The sequence below is a fragment of the Daktulosphaira vitifoliae genome, unplaced genomic scaffold, assembly GCF_025091365.1.
Source record: "Daktulosphaira vitifoliae isolate Bord-2020 unplaced genomic scaffold, ASM2509136v1 Scaffold_5, whole genome shotgun sequence".
Classification (NCBI taxonomy): Eukaryota; Metazoa; Arthropoda; class Insecta; order Hemiptera; family Phylloxeridae; genus Daktulosphaira; species Daktulosphaira vitifoliae.
Window position 1 is genome coordinate 25,814,821 of NW_026099576.1, and position 14,927 is coordinate 25,829,747.

At 25.7% G+C, this 14,927-nt stretch overlaps 1 protein-coding gene and 1 long non-coding RNA gene across 3 annotated transcripts in view; one reads left to right on the top strand and one right to left on the bottom strand.

Moving 5' to 3' along the window:
* Positions 1–847, bottom strand: part of LOC126908681 (uncharacterized) — a 5,899-nt gene extending 5,052 nt beyond the window's left edge. Inside the window, exons 1-2 of one of the 2 annotated variants that reach the window (XR_007704813.1) lie at positions 761–847; positions 508–660 (exon numbers count right to left, since the gene is read on the bottom strand). This is a non-coding gene — a long non-coding RNA (uncharacterized LOC126908681). The remainder of the gene's footprint in view (positions 1–507; positions 661–760) is intronic. The other variant, XR_007704814.1, reaches the window with a different exon arrangement.
* LOC126908676 (mutS protein homolog 4-like) overlaps positions 1–13,075 on the top strand; it is a 25,405-nt gene extending 12,330 nt beyond the window's left edge. Inside the window, exons 4-18 of the mRNA XM_050690960.1 lie at positions 2,996–3,117; positions 3,184–3,332; positions 7,645–7,835; positions 7,903–8,024; positions 8,766–8,989; positions 9,081–9,272; positions 9,340–9,526; positions 9,614–9,756; positions 9,864–9,967; positions 10,045–10,258; positions 11,119–11,220; positions 11,290–11,403; positions 11,463–11,671; positions 11,916–12,099; positions 12,712–13,075. Coding sequence (XP_050546917.1) covers positions 2,996–3,117; positions 3,184–3,332; positions 7,645–7,835; positions 7,903–8,024; positions 8,766–8,989; positions 9,081–9,272; positions 9,340–9,526; positions 9,614–9,756; positions 9,864–9,967; positions 10,045–10,258; positions 11,119–11,220; positions 11,290–11,403; positions 11,463–11,671; positions 11,916–12,099; positions 12,712–12,987 — 2,533 coding nt within the window. The 3' untranslated portion in view covers positions 12,988–13,075. The remainder of the gene's footprint in view (positions 1–2,995; positions 3,118–3,183; positions 3,333–7,644; positions 7,836–7,902; positions 8,025–8,765; positions 8,990–9,080; positions 9,273–9,339; positions 9,527–9,613; positions 9,757–9,863; positions 9,968–10,044; positions 10,259–11,118; positions 11,221–11,289; positions 11,404–11,462; positions 11,672–11,915; positions 12,100–12,711) is intronic.
* The last annotated feature ends 1,852 nt before the right edge of the window (positions 13,076–14,927 follow it).

Here is a 14,927-nt window from a genome sequence, read left to right on the forward strand (position 1 = left end):
AAAAAAAGAAATTAAATGTCCTACAAAATCTAAAATGTTAATACCACTTATAGAAAATCGTAATAAGACAAATAATATGCACGTAGATGAGATACTAGATCTCCTGATCTGCCAACTACCAAAACCTACTCTACTGGGAAAGTTCCAATAAATAAAAAAAAAATTGATGACTTGAAAAAGCTCTCGGAATATACTACAGATTATTCAAATTTTTATAATATTATTTTGAGTTGGCCAACATCAGCTCAGGAGGAAAGAATGGACGATTCAGATTATGAAGAACAGTAATAATAAATTAAAACATTTTAATTTGCATAAAAAATTTTTTTTTGATACTTTTAAATATCTGCTTGTAATAATTTAATTTGTAAAAGTTCATCAAAATTCTACTTTGTTAATTTTTTCTCTAATTAAATTTATTATTACCTTAAAACTAGAAAATTAATGTTGTAAATGTATTTTATTGCAGAAACACCATAACTGCAAAGAGTAAGGGTTTAAATTTACCTCTTCCCTTCAATCTTGGTGAGTATATGAGTATATTCAGTGTTATGTGTTGAACCTTCCTTTACTTCCACCAAGAAGGAAAAAAAAACTTTTGGAAAATGAGAAGTTTTTATTAATTTCTCGATAGTTTAAATTTCTGTACTTAAGGGGTTTCTGAAATAAACATAACAAAGAGTTACTCTTTTCCTTCATTAATTATAAACTTATTTGTCAAGAAAAAAAATAACAATTATACATTATTTTGGTAAATTACCTTTTTTTAAATTATCGAAAAAAAATTCTCTTCAGAATGATTAATCCTTTACGACTACAATTTCAAACAATGATTACATTCATTTTCATTGTAAAAATACATTTTTTTCGTTAACAAAATTAATATTATAAATATAATATTATTATTATTTCTAATGATTATAATAACATAAATAAAACTTTTAAAGTGACTTAATTAATAAATATAAGTGTTTTTTAAATTTAATCATTTTAAAAATTATTAATTTCAGCTGTTATTTAATAATGAACATTGTCAACAACTCAGGTAATCGTCAGAAAGCTACAAACGATGATTTTCAAGTTGGTAAGTTTTTCTATGAAATTTATAATTTGATATTAGTATTATAATGACAGAATAATAATTTTTATGCAATTCCAAATATGTTTTCTGTTTGCCATTCATAGGTAAATAATTTATCTTCGAATGACATAAAAAGTAAAGAAATCAGCTATACCTGAGTTAAATATTTATTATTTTTAATTTCTTATTGGATTTTATATTTTAACATTCTTGGTTGACACGTTATATTTATGTGTTATCAAGTTGTCTCAATTTTAAATTACATTCTTATAACCTTTGATCGTAATATTTGAATAAACCAAATATAAACTAAAAAGAAACGACATATAAAAGAAAAAAATATATCTCAAAATTATACAACTTTACATTTTTTCTGTATTTTAAAATTGATAGAACTTTTTTTTTTAGTATTGATTAAAATAATATTATAATAGAATATACTAAAAATAATAAGCTTTCTTTTTGTATGATATTTATAAATCTCCAATAAAAAACATAAGTAGAAGAGGGTTTGAAAAAGATCATCTACGCATGTCAATTTTTTTTTCATTTCAATTTTTGAAAATGTTCCAGAGGTCTTACAACTTCTGACTTATATCAATTTATAGCTTTTAAAGTGTACTACAATGTTGATAAAATATTTGTTCCGATGATTTTCTACTATTTGAAAATGACATTAATTTAAAAATAAAACTACGTTATTTTCAATCATGTGATTAATTTAACAAACACTTAAAATTCGAATGAAATTATAGAAATTATATAATAAAAATATACAAACTATGAAATTTAATAGATTAGCATCCAAGGGTTTTTTTATGATGATATCTGAATTTATTCGTTCCAAATTTTCCATGTCTCCTATGTACTGCGACCTCATTGTGTTGGGGTTTTTATGAAAAATAATTGATGTATTGATAAAAATATTTATTAAGAATTTATTTATGTTTTTCTTCTCATTATAAAATATAAAGGTATCACTGATTAGAGGGGGTCAAAAGTCCTAAAGATTAGTAGTATGTATAGTACCAGCCTGAAATTCATAATTCCTTTAAATATTAAAATTACTTTATCTCAAGTAATCTAAATATTACTATAGATACAATAAACATTTTTTTATAAAAAAATCTTAACAAATCTACTCATTGTTTTCTTATAATACATTATTATTATGTGTTTGCAGTTCGAATGGGTCGATACAAGGTTCCTCAATGGCCTAAAAAAGATCATTTAAATCCTAGTCATCGTCGTCCAAACTTTTCTAATACTAGCACTTCATCCTATGTCGGTCAAATATATTCTGCTTTTAAAATTGATAAAACACCAAATACTCCTGCAGTTATCACAGGAACGCCTGTGTTAAGATCTCATATTGCTTCATCATCTCATCAGTCAACTATAAATGACAGCGATATGGAGAAATTGTTTAACACAAAATTATATGATCGAGAAACGTCGAAAAATATTATTCATCAACAAGTTGTCGATATGGTGACTAATAGTACCCCACATAATTTTTTAATACCGCAGACATCGTTTGATCAAGTGCCCAAGTAAATATTATACCCAGTAATCGATCAAGGCTAATCTAATAAGTTCTGTTGAAATAATTCTCACATTATACTTTTGTAAATTTTTATACTAAAAAAAAATGAATTGCATTGTTGCAGTCTAGAGAGAATTGAGAGTGTTTATTACGCCTTTCTAGTGAGAATGTCTGTTGTGTATTTAAAATAATATAAGCTAGTATAAATTGAACTACTGTTGAATTTATATATTGAAGTAAAAAAATAAATTGATTATGAATTTTTAAAATAAATTTTAAACAAAAGAGCAAACCTTTTATTAACAAAAGAAAAAATATTTATGTATAATTAATTTATTGTTTATATAATTCATAAAATTTAATTTTAGTTTTTCTGGTCCGAAAAACAAAAATAAGCCGAACAATACCAGTATAAAACCTACATCATCTACCATTACATCAAAATTGTCAGAAAGTACTAAAAATATCATAAATAATAGTGTAATAATTGGTAAAAAATATAAATTTTTTACTAAGAAAAATTTAATTACTAAAAATTACGTATGTTTAAATTTAGTTTTGACTGAAGGAAGGTGTTCTTCTCAAGGAACAGTTGGATTGGCATCAATAGATCTTAAAAGGCCAGTCATAACACTTAGCCAAATAAATGATACACAAAACTATGTAAATACAATTACAAAGATAAATGTTTTAAATCCAGCTGAGGTTAGTATTTAGATAGTTGCTTCATTTGTACTGTGTTGAAGAAAAAGTTCTATTACTAAGTCGTTACTTAACCTTTTAGCTAGTGTAAATGCCAATTAACGTTTTCTTGATAACACAGTTATAATCAAATAGTGGATAGACAATAAATATTATCATAGTAAAACTTGATATTCTGGTAATGACGTATCTAGTTAGCTACGTTATTCATAGCAAAAACCCAACTACGTCTAGGTAGCTGAGTTTTTGTTTGGGGATGAGGGTAAAAACCTTTTTAACACGCTTATATTTGTTTCACCTGTATGTATGTATGTAACTCTCGAAACGTCATGCGTTATCGCATATTCCGTCGTCTATGGCCTTGAGACTAAACTGCGATAACGCATTCACCCCACCCCACGCCTCGCTCACCCCACGACGGCTACACTATTCCTGTATAAATTAATTTTGGTTACGGGTACCCGTACACGCGTGCTTGTCATCAATATTATATATATACAGGGTGTTCAGTAAGTCAGGAAACGGGTTTCTATTGCTCTCATTGTTTGTAATAATGAGAACAATAGATACCCGTTTCCTGACTTACTGAACACTCTGTATAAACAATTTTTAGCTTCGATGCGAAGCTGAGAAGGTATTGGTTTTACTAAGATGTGTTTTTTTTTTTTTTTTTTTTTGTGTCTGTTACCACTTTTTCTCAGCTCTCACCGAACCGATTTCTTTCAATGATACGTCAAAAGATCACAAATCGTATCTAGTCGAAGACATTACCCTTAAAAATTGAAAAAAATTCCCTCGTTCCCCGTAAAAGGGGGAAACCTCCAAAAAAATTACAAATTTAAAAATCGCTAATTTTCGAAATTTTTTCAATTTTTTTTACTTAAAAGTGCCATAACTTTTTCAAAAATAAACATATCAATATAATTCTTTTTTATATAGATGCATAATATCATTACCTTTCATTTGGTATATTTTTTTCATAAATTTAACCCTTAACCTGCCCACAAGGGGGGATTTAAAATGACAACTTTTTCACAAAAAATTAATTTTTTTAACTTAAATTTTGAAAATGTTCCGGAAGGTCTGACACTTTTATATATATCTTAAATTAAAGCTAATGTAATATGCTTTATCATGAAAAAAAAAAATTTCGGACTTTATCTTATCTTCATGGTGAAAATGGCTACCGAATGCTATTTTTGTGTGAAAATTTTCGATTTTGTATTTTCCATTTTTAACTTTATTATGCTATAACTTTTTGAAAAATGTATGAATCATTACAATTTTTTTATGAGAAGTAGTATTTATATAGATCTTTCATTCGACATACTGTTTTTTTAAATCGGACCATTTCCCTAAATACAGGGGGGATTCAAAACATAAAAATGCATATAGAAAGTAGAACTTTTTCAACGTAACTTTTGAAAGTGTTCCGGAAGGTCTGACACTTTTATATATATCTTAAATTAAAGCTAATGTAATATACTTTATAATGGTAAAAAAAAATTTCGGACTTTATTTTATCTTCACGGTGAAAATGGCTACCGAATGCTATTATTGTGTGAAAATTTTCGATTTTGAATTTTACATTTTTAACTTTATTATGCTATAACTTTTTGAAAAATGTATGGATCAACATTATTTTTTTATGAGAAATAATATTTTTTAATAATCCCTTTTTCATTCTACATACTTTATCTTAATTGGGATATTAATAATGAACTAGCAGATCATGTAGCTTTTGGAATAGTCCATCAATTTTTTTAAATTAAACAGTATCTAAAGATTTGCATCGAAGCGTTTTTTTTTTATAGTGATTTTAATCACTGTCAGATATCATTATACTTGATCCATCTATGCCACGTCACCACTGTGCCGCGACCCCCCTGTGCTGGGTTGTTTTTTTGTTTATTATTAGATATAAACATTTAAAGATTTTCAAAAAGATTCAAATTTTTTTGAGTTAATATACATGTATAATACATAAAAGATCACAAAATACAGGTAGCAAATTGGTTTTTTATATTCGCAGGTCTATAGCCTTTATTATCAATAGTCATAAGACACATTGTGGTGAGTTTATAAATACACTAAATGGCAATACAGAAATTATATCTATTGATAGTCATAATTTACAATAAACTCTCCGTGATTGTGACAGCGATGTCATAAAAAACTAAAAAGTGAAAAATAAACACAGTTTAAAAAAACTGAAAAACACTCTTTTAAAGCAAATTAAACTAAAAAATTAAAAATAATTTTTAATATAAGCTTAAACAATAATGAACGAATACTAGCATTATTGTGAAAAAAAGCGTGGGGCTTTGTACCATATTTTTCGTATATTGAGTGCCCTACGCTTTTTTTCACTATAATACTAGTATTTTTCGTTCATTATTGTTTTAAACTTATTTTAAAAATTATTTTTAACTTTTTAGTTCCATATACTTTAAAAGCGTGTTTTTTCAGTTTTTTTAAACTATATTTATTTATTGTTTGACTTATAATATGCTTATACAATCGGAGTAGTGTTGCCAAGTATAAATTCATAATATTCAATAGATTATATTATTAAATCTATCAAATTACACTAAATTATCTCAAAATTCCATTAAAAAAATAAGTTAAGATCTATTTTACATATAGAAAATAGGTGCGCATAAATAATAAAAATAAGACTCGAATATTTCTTACGTCCTATATTTCAGTAATCTTGACAAGAATAATTTGTATAAATTTTATCACAGCATTTAACTTTTAGTTATATTATGGTTTACTTATTTTACCGTGTGAAAAAAAATTGTTCTTAGAGGTGGTCACATTCTTAAATACTGTATTTACAGTGATAAATTATCAGTAATGTTTATGATAAAAAATACGAGTAGAGATGATAAGGAGATAAGACTACAGATATTTATCAAATAGCCATTTGTTTACGTTCTATAACTGATTGAAATCATAATCCTTTAACTATTAGACAGATTATGAATGGTCGGAGAGCGAATAAATGTGGTCACTGCTATCGACGTAGTAGTACCACAGAATAGATAAAACCAGAAGTGACACTCTTAGTTTTTGCTGATAACAAGCTTATGTCGCTCAGTGTAGCCACTTAAGAAAAAAAAATGTATTCCCTTTTTTCTTTATATACGGTCACATTGTTCAACACCATTATTAATGGTTTGTTTGTAAACACAATGTTTATAAACATGGTTTATTGGTAAATATGAAAAATATATGGTAAATATTGGTATTAATGAATTAGAAAATATTTTTATTAATAACTTTTCCACACTTGCTATTGTAGATGGAGTTGGAGCCGAATTAAAAAATTATTTTTGTAATGTACCTTTTAACCACCCTTGTAAATGTTTTGATAAATTGTATTTAATTAATTTGTTTACAAGATTTAGAATATTTACAGCTATAAAATTTTTAAATAAAAATTTAATGTCTAAGAAAAAAATTAAAAATAGGAAATTGTCTATTTTAACTCATCTATAAATTATTTATTTATGTATATGATATTTGTAAATTATTGTAATATATGTTTTAAATAAATTTAATATTATGTGGATATTGAATAATTTTTTTTTCCTAAATAAGTCTTTATTAAATATACATAAAATAAAAAATATATTAAACAAACTAATTACACATAATGAAAACATAAATTGAAAGTTTTAAAATGGTGTTATATGTTTAGAAATAATAATAAAATAAATCCAAAAAATTTACTATGCAAATTTTCTAAAATAATTAGCATGTAAATAATACATTTAGAGTTCAAATCAACCGCCGATGTACAATTATTGTACAGTACAATGAATTATATGCATACAATTATTTATTTTATTGTTTTTGTGGTAACACTGAGCGACATAAGCTCAAAATTACCGTACTCCCATAAGAATACATGTAATTTTTTTATCAGTGTCCATTCTGGTTTAATCTATTCTGTGGTAGTACTGCAATTACCGGTACCGTAAGTCATGTATAAATTTAATGTATTATGATTTATTCATCTTTAAAAGAAATTATATTATAATACAACATTATTATACAATATAATGCAACTATTTTACACAAGTAAAATTCATATAAGGGTCTGAGCGGGAATTATATTGACTTTTGATAATTATTATTATCACTCCAAAATTTGTCATTGAAAAATAACGTACTGGCAAAAGGGTTAAGATACAACGTTACTTATTTTTCTTTTTATCTGATGTTTAAACAATTAAATTATAGGTTTTTATGCACATTTTGTTACATAACGTTTCTTTTTTCTTCTCCTAAAATAACATTGTTATAGATTGTTGTACCAGATACATTTATGGAAATGACTCAAGGAACTGTTATGTATAATTTGATAAAAGATCAATTTCCTTCGAGTACTATGGTAACAGCATTAAGAAAACATTTCTGTAGTAATCAAGGAAAAGTATATTTAAAGAATGCGGTTTTATCGGAGTGTTTGTCAGTTTTAGAGCAAACCTTAACTAAGTACGAATGTTTTGAATTGACATTGTTCTAGAGAAATATTTTTCACGTCAATTTATTTTTGATATAGATATTATGCGTTGGCTGCTGCGGCGGCTTTGTTTAAATATATTGAATTTCAACACAATACAATTTTTTCATCAAACACTTTACAACTAGAATATGTTGGAGTTGAAAAATCAATGTTTATTGGTATTAAATATACAGTATAAATATAGATCTAAATATCAAGACTTATAGCTTTTAATCCCATCATTTCGTTATATATATATATATAAACAAATATTGCCTTTTTAGTAGGTCTGTACGATTATTATTTTTTGGCTCGATTATCGATTATTTATTAATATTTTTACATGTAGATAGAAAATGGACTGCACCGAAGAATGTCTAATGATATAAATATTAAACCCGCGTCTCTCCCCCAGTTTTTATTTTAAAATCGTCATAACTTTTGAAGTACTGGTCCAAAATTGTTATCGATCCACCCCACTTTCTTAATTTGATCATTTCTTATAATTAAGGCTAGGTAAATATGTACGTTGTCGTTCAAAAAATTACATCGACACCCCTACAAGTTATAAGGAATAATTCGATTAAATATTTGAAAATTTAAGAACTATATTTAACTAAAAAAAAAAAAATTTATTGTATTTATTTTAAGAGTAATTCAATTGTTCTTTTAGCGGATAACACTATATTGAAGTTACATTTTTGGAATGAGTAATGATAAAATTAGGTGTTAAAATCTTAGAGGTTATTATTAGAGTAACTATTCAATAACCCTGTATATCAGGAGTAAAATTGAAAGTAATGTCCTAAAATAGACTTTCAAATATTAGTACAGATTTTGTATTATGCACTAAATCCCATAATTGCTTGTTCAATCATATAATCATAATAATAATAATTTCTATTGTTGTTTTTAAATAGATGCAAATTCAGCATTGAGACTTGAATTAGTGATAAATAATTTGACAAGAAGTTCAAAAAATACCTTATATGATGTATTAAACTATTGTAGTACTTTCGGTGGTAAGCGTAGACTTAGGGCTTCTATTTTACAACCTTCAAGTGATATTCAATTTATATTTAAACGTCAAATGGCCGTTGAAGAAATTAGAGAGGTTGAAGAAGGCGATTTAAATTTATTAACAGTAAAGTTACTAATATAAATCATTTTAATATATTAAAATAACTTTAGGTTTTGAAAGTAATTGTCGGTGTAATATAAAACGTTAATTTTAGAAAACAGTTGAAAAGTTCTCTGACGTAGAAAAATTATATTGGTTATGTACCAAAGTACCCAAAGACAGCTTGAGTATGTCAAAATTACAAGGAAATTACACATTATTATTAAAATCTGCTTTGGACGCATTGCCTACGCTTGTCAATATGTTGAAACCGTTCCAATCTGAAATTTTATTAGAGATACATAAGGTTTGTGTCATTTAATAAGTCATAAAACATAAAAATATCTAATCAACAATCAAATTAATACATTTAGGTATTATCTAACAAAGAATATTCAAAAATGCTCGAAATTATTGAAATCACTATAAACAATGAATCTATTAGATCTAGAGGATATTCTCAATCGCAATTTCAAAGATGTTTTGCCATTAGATCTAACCTAAATATCCAATTAGATCTTTACCGAACAACATATTCTAAGTTAATAAGTCAGTTTCAAGGTATGTATATAGTTTATAATTATTCCTTTTAAAATGTATACACCTAAAAGAAAAGAACTTGATTACACTAACTTGTTTTAATTTTAGATAATGTATATGAATTGGGTGAACTATTTATGACCGATGGTTTAATTATGAATAATTCTGCAAATAGAGGATTCCACGTTCACTTATATTTAAAAAACGCCGGACGATTTGATGTTAATAAACCCCCGAGTATATGTAAAAATGTAAAGTTTCATATTTTCAATAAATGGATTTCATTAATATAAATTTAAATAATTGGACTAATATTCGTTAAACCGTCATTTATAATTAAACTTAATTGTTTTAAAAGGTAGAAAAAACTAAAACCTTCATTAAATTTACAACCACAGAATTACTAGAGCTTAACTATCGCATAAATCAAACGCTGAATGAAATAGAAGCGCTAACTAATGAGTACTAAAAAATCATGAAATTCATAAAGTATATATGATTTGTGCTTAAGATAAATCATTTGGTTATTTTTTTATTAGAATTTTGTATGAAATGTTACAAGAATTAAGAAAATACATTGGACGTGTTTATGATTTATGCAATAGTATTGCAGATTTGGATTTAATTTTATCATTTGTGAAATTCAGTAAACGATCTGGATTGTGTAGACCAACGTTTGGACAAAACATTGATGTTGTTAATAGCAAACATCCTATATTACAGTTAGTTTGCGAAGCAGTAGGAAATGATGTCGTATGTATTTGTTCAAGATTATTTTAATAACATAAAATATTCATTTAAAAACTAATACAACAAAATATTATTATGAATACTAATCGCAATAGTAGCGTAACTAGGATTTTATCTTAGAGGTATAAAAAATAAAGTATTCTCTATTTCCTCCAAAAAACAAAACGATAGCACAGTGGGGTCACGGCATAGTTGGGATGATTATAAATGATATATATATATTACAATCACTACTATAAAAAACGTTTCGATATGTATCTTTTAGTTTTTAATTTTAAGATTAGTGGATTATTCCAAAAGCAACATAATTTCCTATTTACAAAATTATATATATTTAATAAATTTGTTCAACTTCGACAGCCATTTGCACATAGAAGCTAGGTCGTTGGGAAAATTTTTTTTAAATTTATAGTTAAAGTTTTTAATTGAAAAAATTGATTTTTGTGAAAAAGTTGCTATTATAAATCCCCGCTTGCGAGGGGGATGAAAATAGACAGGGTTTCAACAAAATTATATCGAATAAAAGAAAAAAACATAAGGTGTCTATATAAAAAAAAATTAGTTTGACTAGTTCATTTTTGAAAATGTTATGGCAGTTTTAAAAACAAAAAAAATGTCAAAATTTACCAATTTTAAAAATTGTAATTTTTTTGGAGATTTCCTCCATTTACAGAAAACGAGGGAAAATTTTTCAATTAAAAAAAAACAATAAAATTAATACCATCTCAGCTTTGCATCCTGTTACATTATTTGTATTGTAGGAATATGATCTCCATACCCTTCCCCATAGTTCGCTATTGATTTAATAATAATAAGTAATAAATAAATAAAATAATCATGTCGCAATTAATAATTATAATTAGTTTGGATCATCAGACAAAAATTTGATAATAATAACTGGACCGAATATGGGCGGAAAAAGTATTTATATTCGACAAATAGCTTTATTACAAATAATGGCTCAAGTTAGTAAAATGATAATTTATGTCAAAAAAATTTATAAAATATTTTTCATAAATATATTTTTGATTAAGATTGGTTGCTATGTTCCGGCTACAAAAGCTCAATTTCGGATTTGTGATAGATTGCTCACAAGACTAACTTTTAGTGATAGTATTGAAACAAACGCTTCTACTTGGGTTCTAGAAGTAGGCTTGTTTCCTTTAAAACTAATAATCTGTTTGTATAAATAAGTGTTATGGTTTAGATAAAGGAAATAAATAGTTTTTTTCAAGCAATTACAAATCACAGCCTAGTAATTATTGACGAATTATGTCGAGGTACAACGTCAGAAGAAGGATCTAGTTTAGCTTGGGCCATCTGTGAACAATTGATGCAATCGCGTGCTATTATTTATGTAGCCACTCACAGCGTTCTTCTAACAAAGTTAAATAATATTTACTGCAATGTTGAAAAGTAATAAAAACTGTCAATTTTTTTATTATTTTTTAACAAGGTCAATGTTAGTACATAGATCTATATTATTATATATAGTATTCACATTTTGTTTTGTTATAGAGTACTTGGTAATTGGAATTGTAATATAATTGTACTATACCTATTATTTGACTCAGCCTGCTTTATTTTTGTTTTAGAGTTGATAAAAAAAATCCTTTATTTATAATAATGACTAATATCAAACAATACATTATTATTTTAGCTTTTGTATGGAAGCATTATTATCATCAGATTCGGCTAGTGGGCTTGAATATACATACAAATTAAAGCCTGAAGTAACACCTATCAGTCACTATGGATTAGCATTGGCAAGAGATTTAAATTTTCCTCCCTTTTTAGTAGACTATGCTGCTGAAATAGAAGAATGTTTGTATAACTCCGAAGCAGTAAGTTAGATCGTTCTAAAAAACAATTGTCTTTTTATTCTAAATAATTTAAAAACGTATTGATACCTCATTAACAATTTCTTTAACAATATTGACTTAAAGTGTGTTGTTAACGTAATTTAAACAAAATTTAACATGATCAAAGCACTTACTACGCGAATGCACTTTAAATTTCACTATTCATTATATTACGGAAAAAAAAATCCTAAATATTGGGTACTGAGCACATAACCTGTTGAATAAAATAGTTTATGTAATAAAATATTTGGAAATTGTTCGTAATATAATAGTATATAATATAATATATCAGAACATATAATATAAGAGATGTACAACCTCATTTGGTCGCTTAACTTGATAGCCAACGAATAACAACTAAATCTTATACATTTATACAAAAGGCTGTATTGAGTAAAATGACATAACATAATGTGACCTTTTTGGCTTTGTACTATACTAACATAAGAAAAATACATTTTTAACACTTATCTTAAATTCACTAAAATAATATTACTGGATCACTATGTTGATTAATATCAATATACTTCAAATTTTGTTTTAAATCAATATGTATTTTGATTGATACAATAATAATGTTGCATTTTTAAAAAGGAGTTGCCGGATTACCCTTCAAACGAAGTCGATAGAGCAATGGATAATTTAGTCATTGAATTTTTACGTTTAAAAGATATTGAACACATTGATGCAGATATTATTATAAGTCTTACGAAAAAGATGTTAGAGGATTTAGAAAACAATAGCGATATTACTTCTGACAAATGCGAATCATCATATCTATCAACTCAAAATGTAGTATCATTTGCTCCTATTCAACACTTGGGAACGTTTGAAAATGATATAAATGTAAATAAGTCTGAAGAAATTTAACTTTAAAAATGTTACTAGAGTATTACTTGCTTTAGAGTTTTTGATAATTTCAATTGATTATATAAAAACTCAACATTATTTTATTAATTTAAAAATTCTATGTTGAAGATATTTTAAAGAAAAGTAATAATTAATAATTAATATTTTAGTTATAACTTATCAAAAATAAATAATCTAGTTTTTTTGACATTATCAATGTAAATTTTAGACAGAATCCCCATTAAAAATTTAAAAAGTCAAATATAAAGAAAATCCTTACTTATGCAGACTTAATACTTTTTAATAGATTAATAAATCTAGTTCATTAGGGTAAGTTTTTATACCTACCCACTATAGTTAAGTAGAATATTAAGTATTAGTTATGAATTTATTATTTTAAAATTTAAGTATTTTGACCAAAAATGGTAAAAAATTAGATGAATGCATTGCAAGTGTGCTTCTTGTCGGTCTACAACAACAACATGGTTTGCCACTTGCACAAAGACTAACAAGGGTCACCACCACCTAAGTGAGTTGTCACATCTATCAGATATGATTACCGAAACATAGCTGGAATTCAATTTTAAGTTAATAAATAATTTCAATTAAGTTTATATTTCGTTAAATGTATAAATTATTACAACACCTCGTGTTTTTTTAACCATAACTGATAACACTAGTTTAAAAATAAAAAAAATGTTCTGACCTATGACTTATGATAGTCATTTTTTAAGTAAAATCGTCCACTGAGTACGAAAATGAAGTCCAAAATACAAAAAGTAGAATAGTATTTGAGTTATTGTGACATTAGCGATTTTCTTATGCCCCAAAAAAGTGTTTTCATTATATTCTAAATATCTTTAGTTGCATTCAACCGATTTTCATTTTTTTTTACATAAAATTAAACAATATTAAATTATCTATAACTTTTATCTTTAACAATTTTTTATCTGACATTTTTCTCGTTTGCTATGTACGAATTTACCACTGACTTTTAATCATTTTTTTCAAAATGTCAGAAAAAATTCAGAGTTTTACGTAAAATACACCAACAAAAAATAAATGTATCAACAATATATTCAATAGACGTTATACTCTAATACATAACAAAGAAAATGATATATTATTTTGTAATATTGATAAAAAAATGAAGAAGTTATGCGCGTTTGAAAAAATAAAACAAATTTCCTAATATCAGAGTTTTTTAATTCGATGCTTTAACTTTGTAAAATACAGAAAAAAATTTTGAAAAATTACTCACAATATTACTTTTCAAAACAAAATTTCGATTTTTTAAATAACTTAAGGTTGTTTCCTTCAAAATGAAATTTTGAATTACGAAAAAAAAATTTCACCTTGGCCTCACTGCTCATCCTTAATTGGTAGCACTGAACATTTTGTCGTTTGAAATTAAACGGATAAATTTATTTTATTCATAGAAGCGTTCTATATTCTATTAATATATTCATTTTTTTAATTTTGCATCAGACAAATTTGGAAATACAGCTTTCAAATAAGTAAATAAATTTTCATTTTTATTTAAAGCTTTAACAAAATATTAAAAAAGTCCTAGTTTAATATCTAAAGGTGGCAGGATTATTTAATTTTTTTTAACAAGAGGATTGAATTTGACATTTTCTTTGCCCACTGTAAAGTTTAGTTGATCTGGCCAATATTTTCATGTGTAATGTTCTTGACGTACTCGAATATCTCATATACAAAAAACACATATATTTTCTTGGAGTACATTGAAACTGATTACCATTGTTTCCATCTTTAAAGTGATTTATTAATTCAATATTGTGAGATAAACTTACATGGGTTTATTTTTTTGGGAAGAATATTAATTTGATGGAAGTCTTAAAATAATTTATATTATAGTAAGAAGCAATTATGATAAAAACCACAATTTTTGATATGTCCGTTTAATAAGTTTTCCTATGAAAGTTTTCAAAATTACT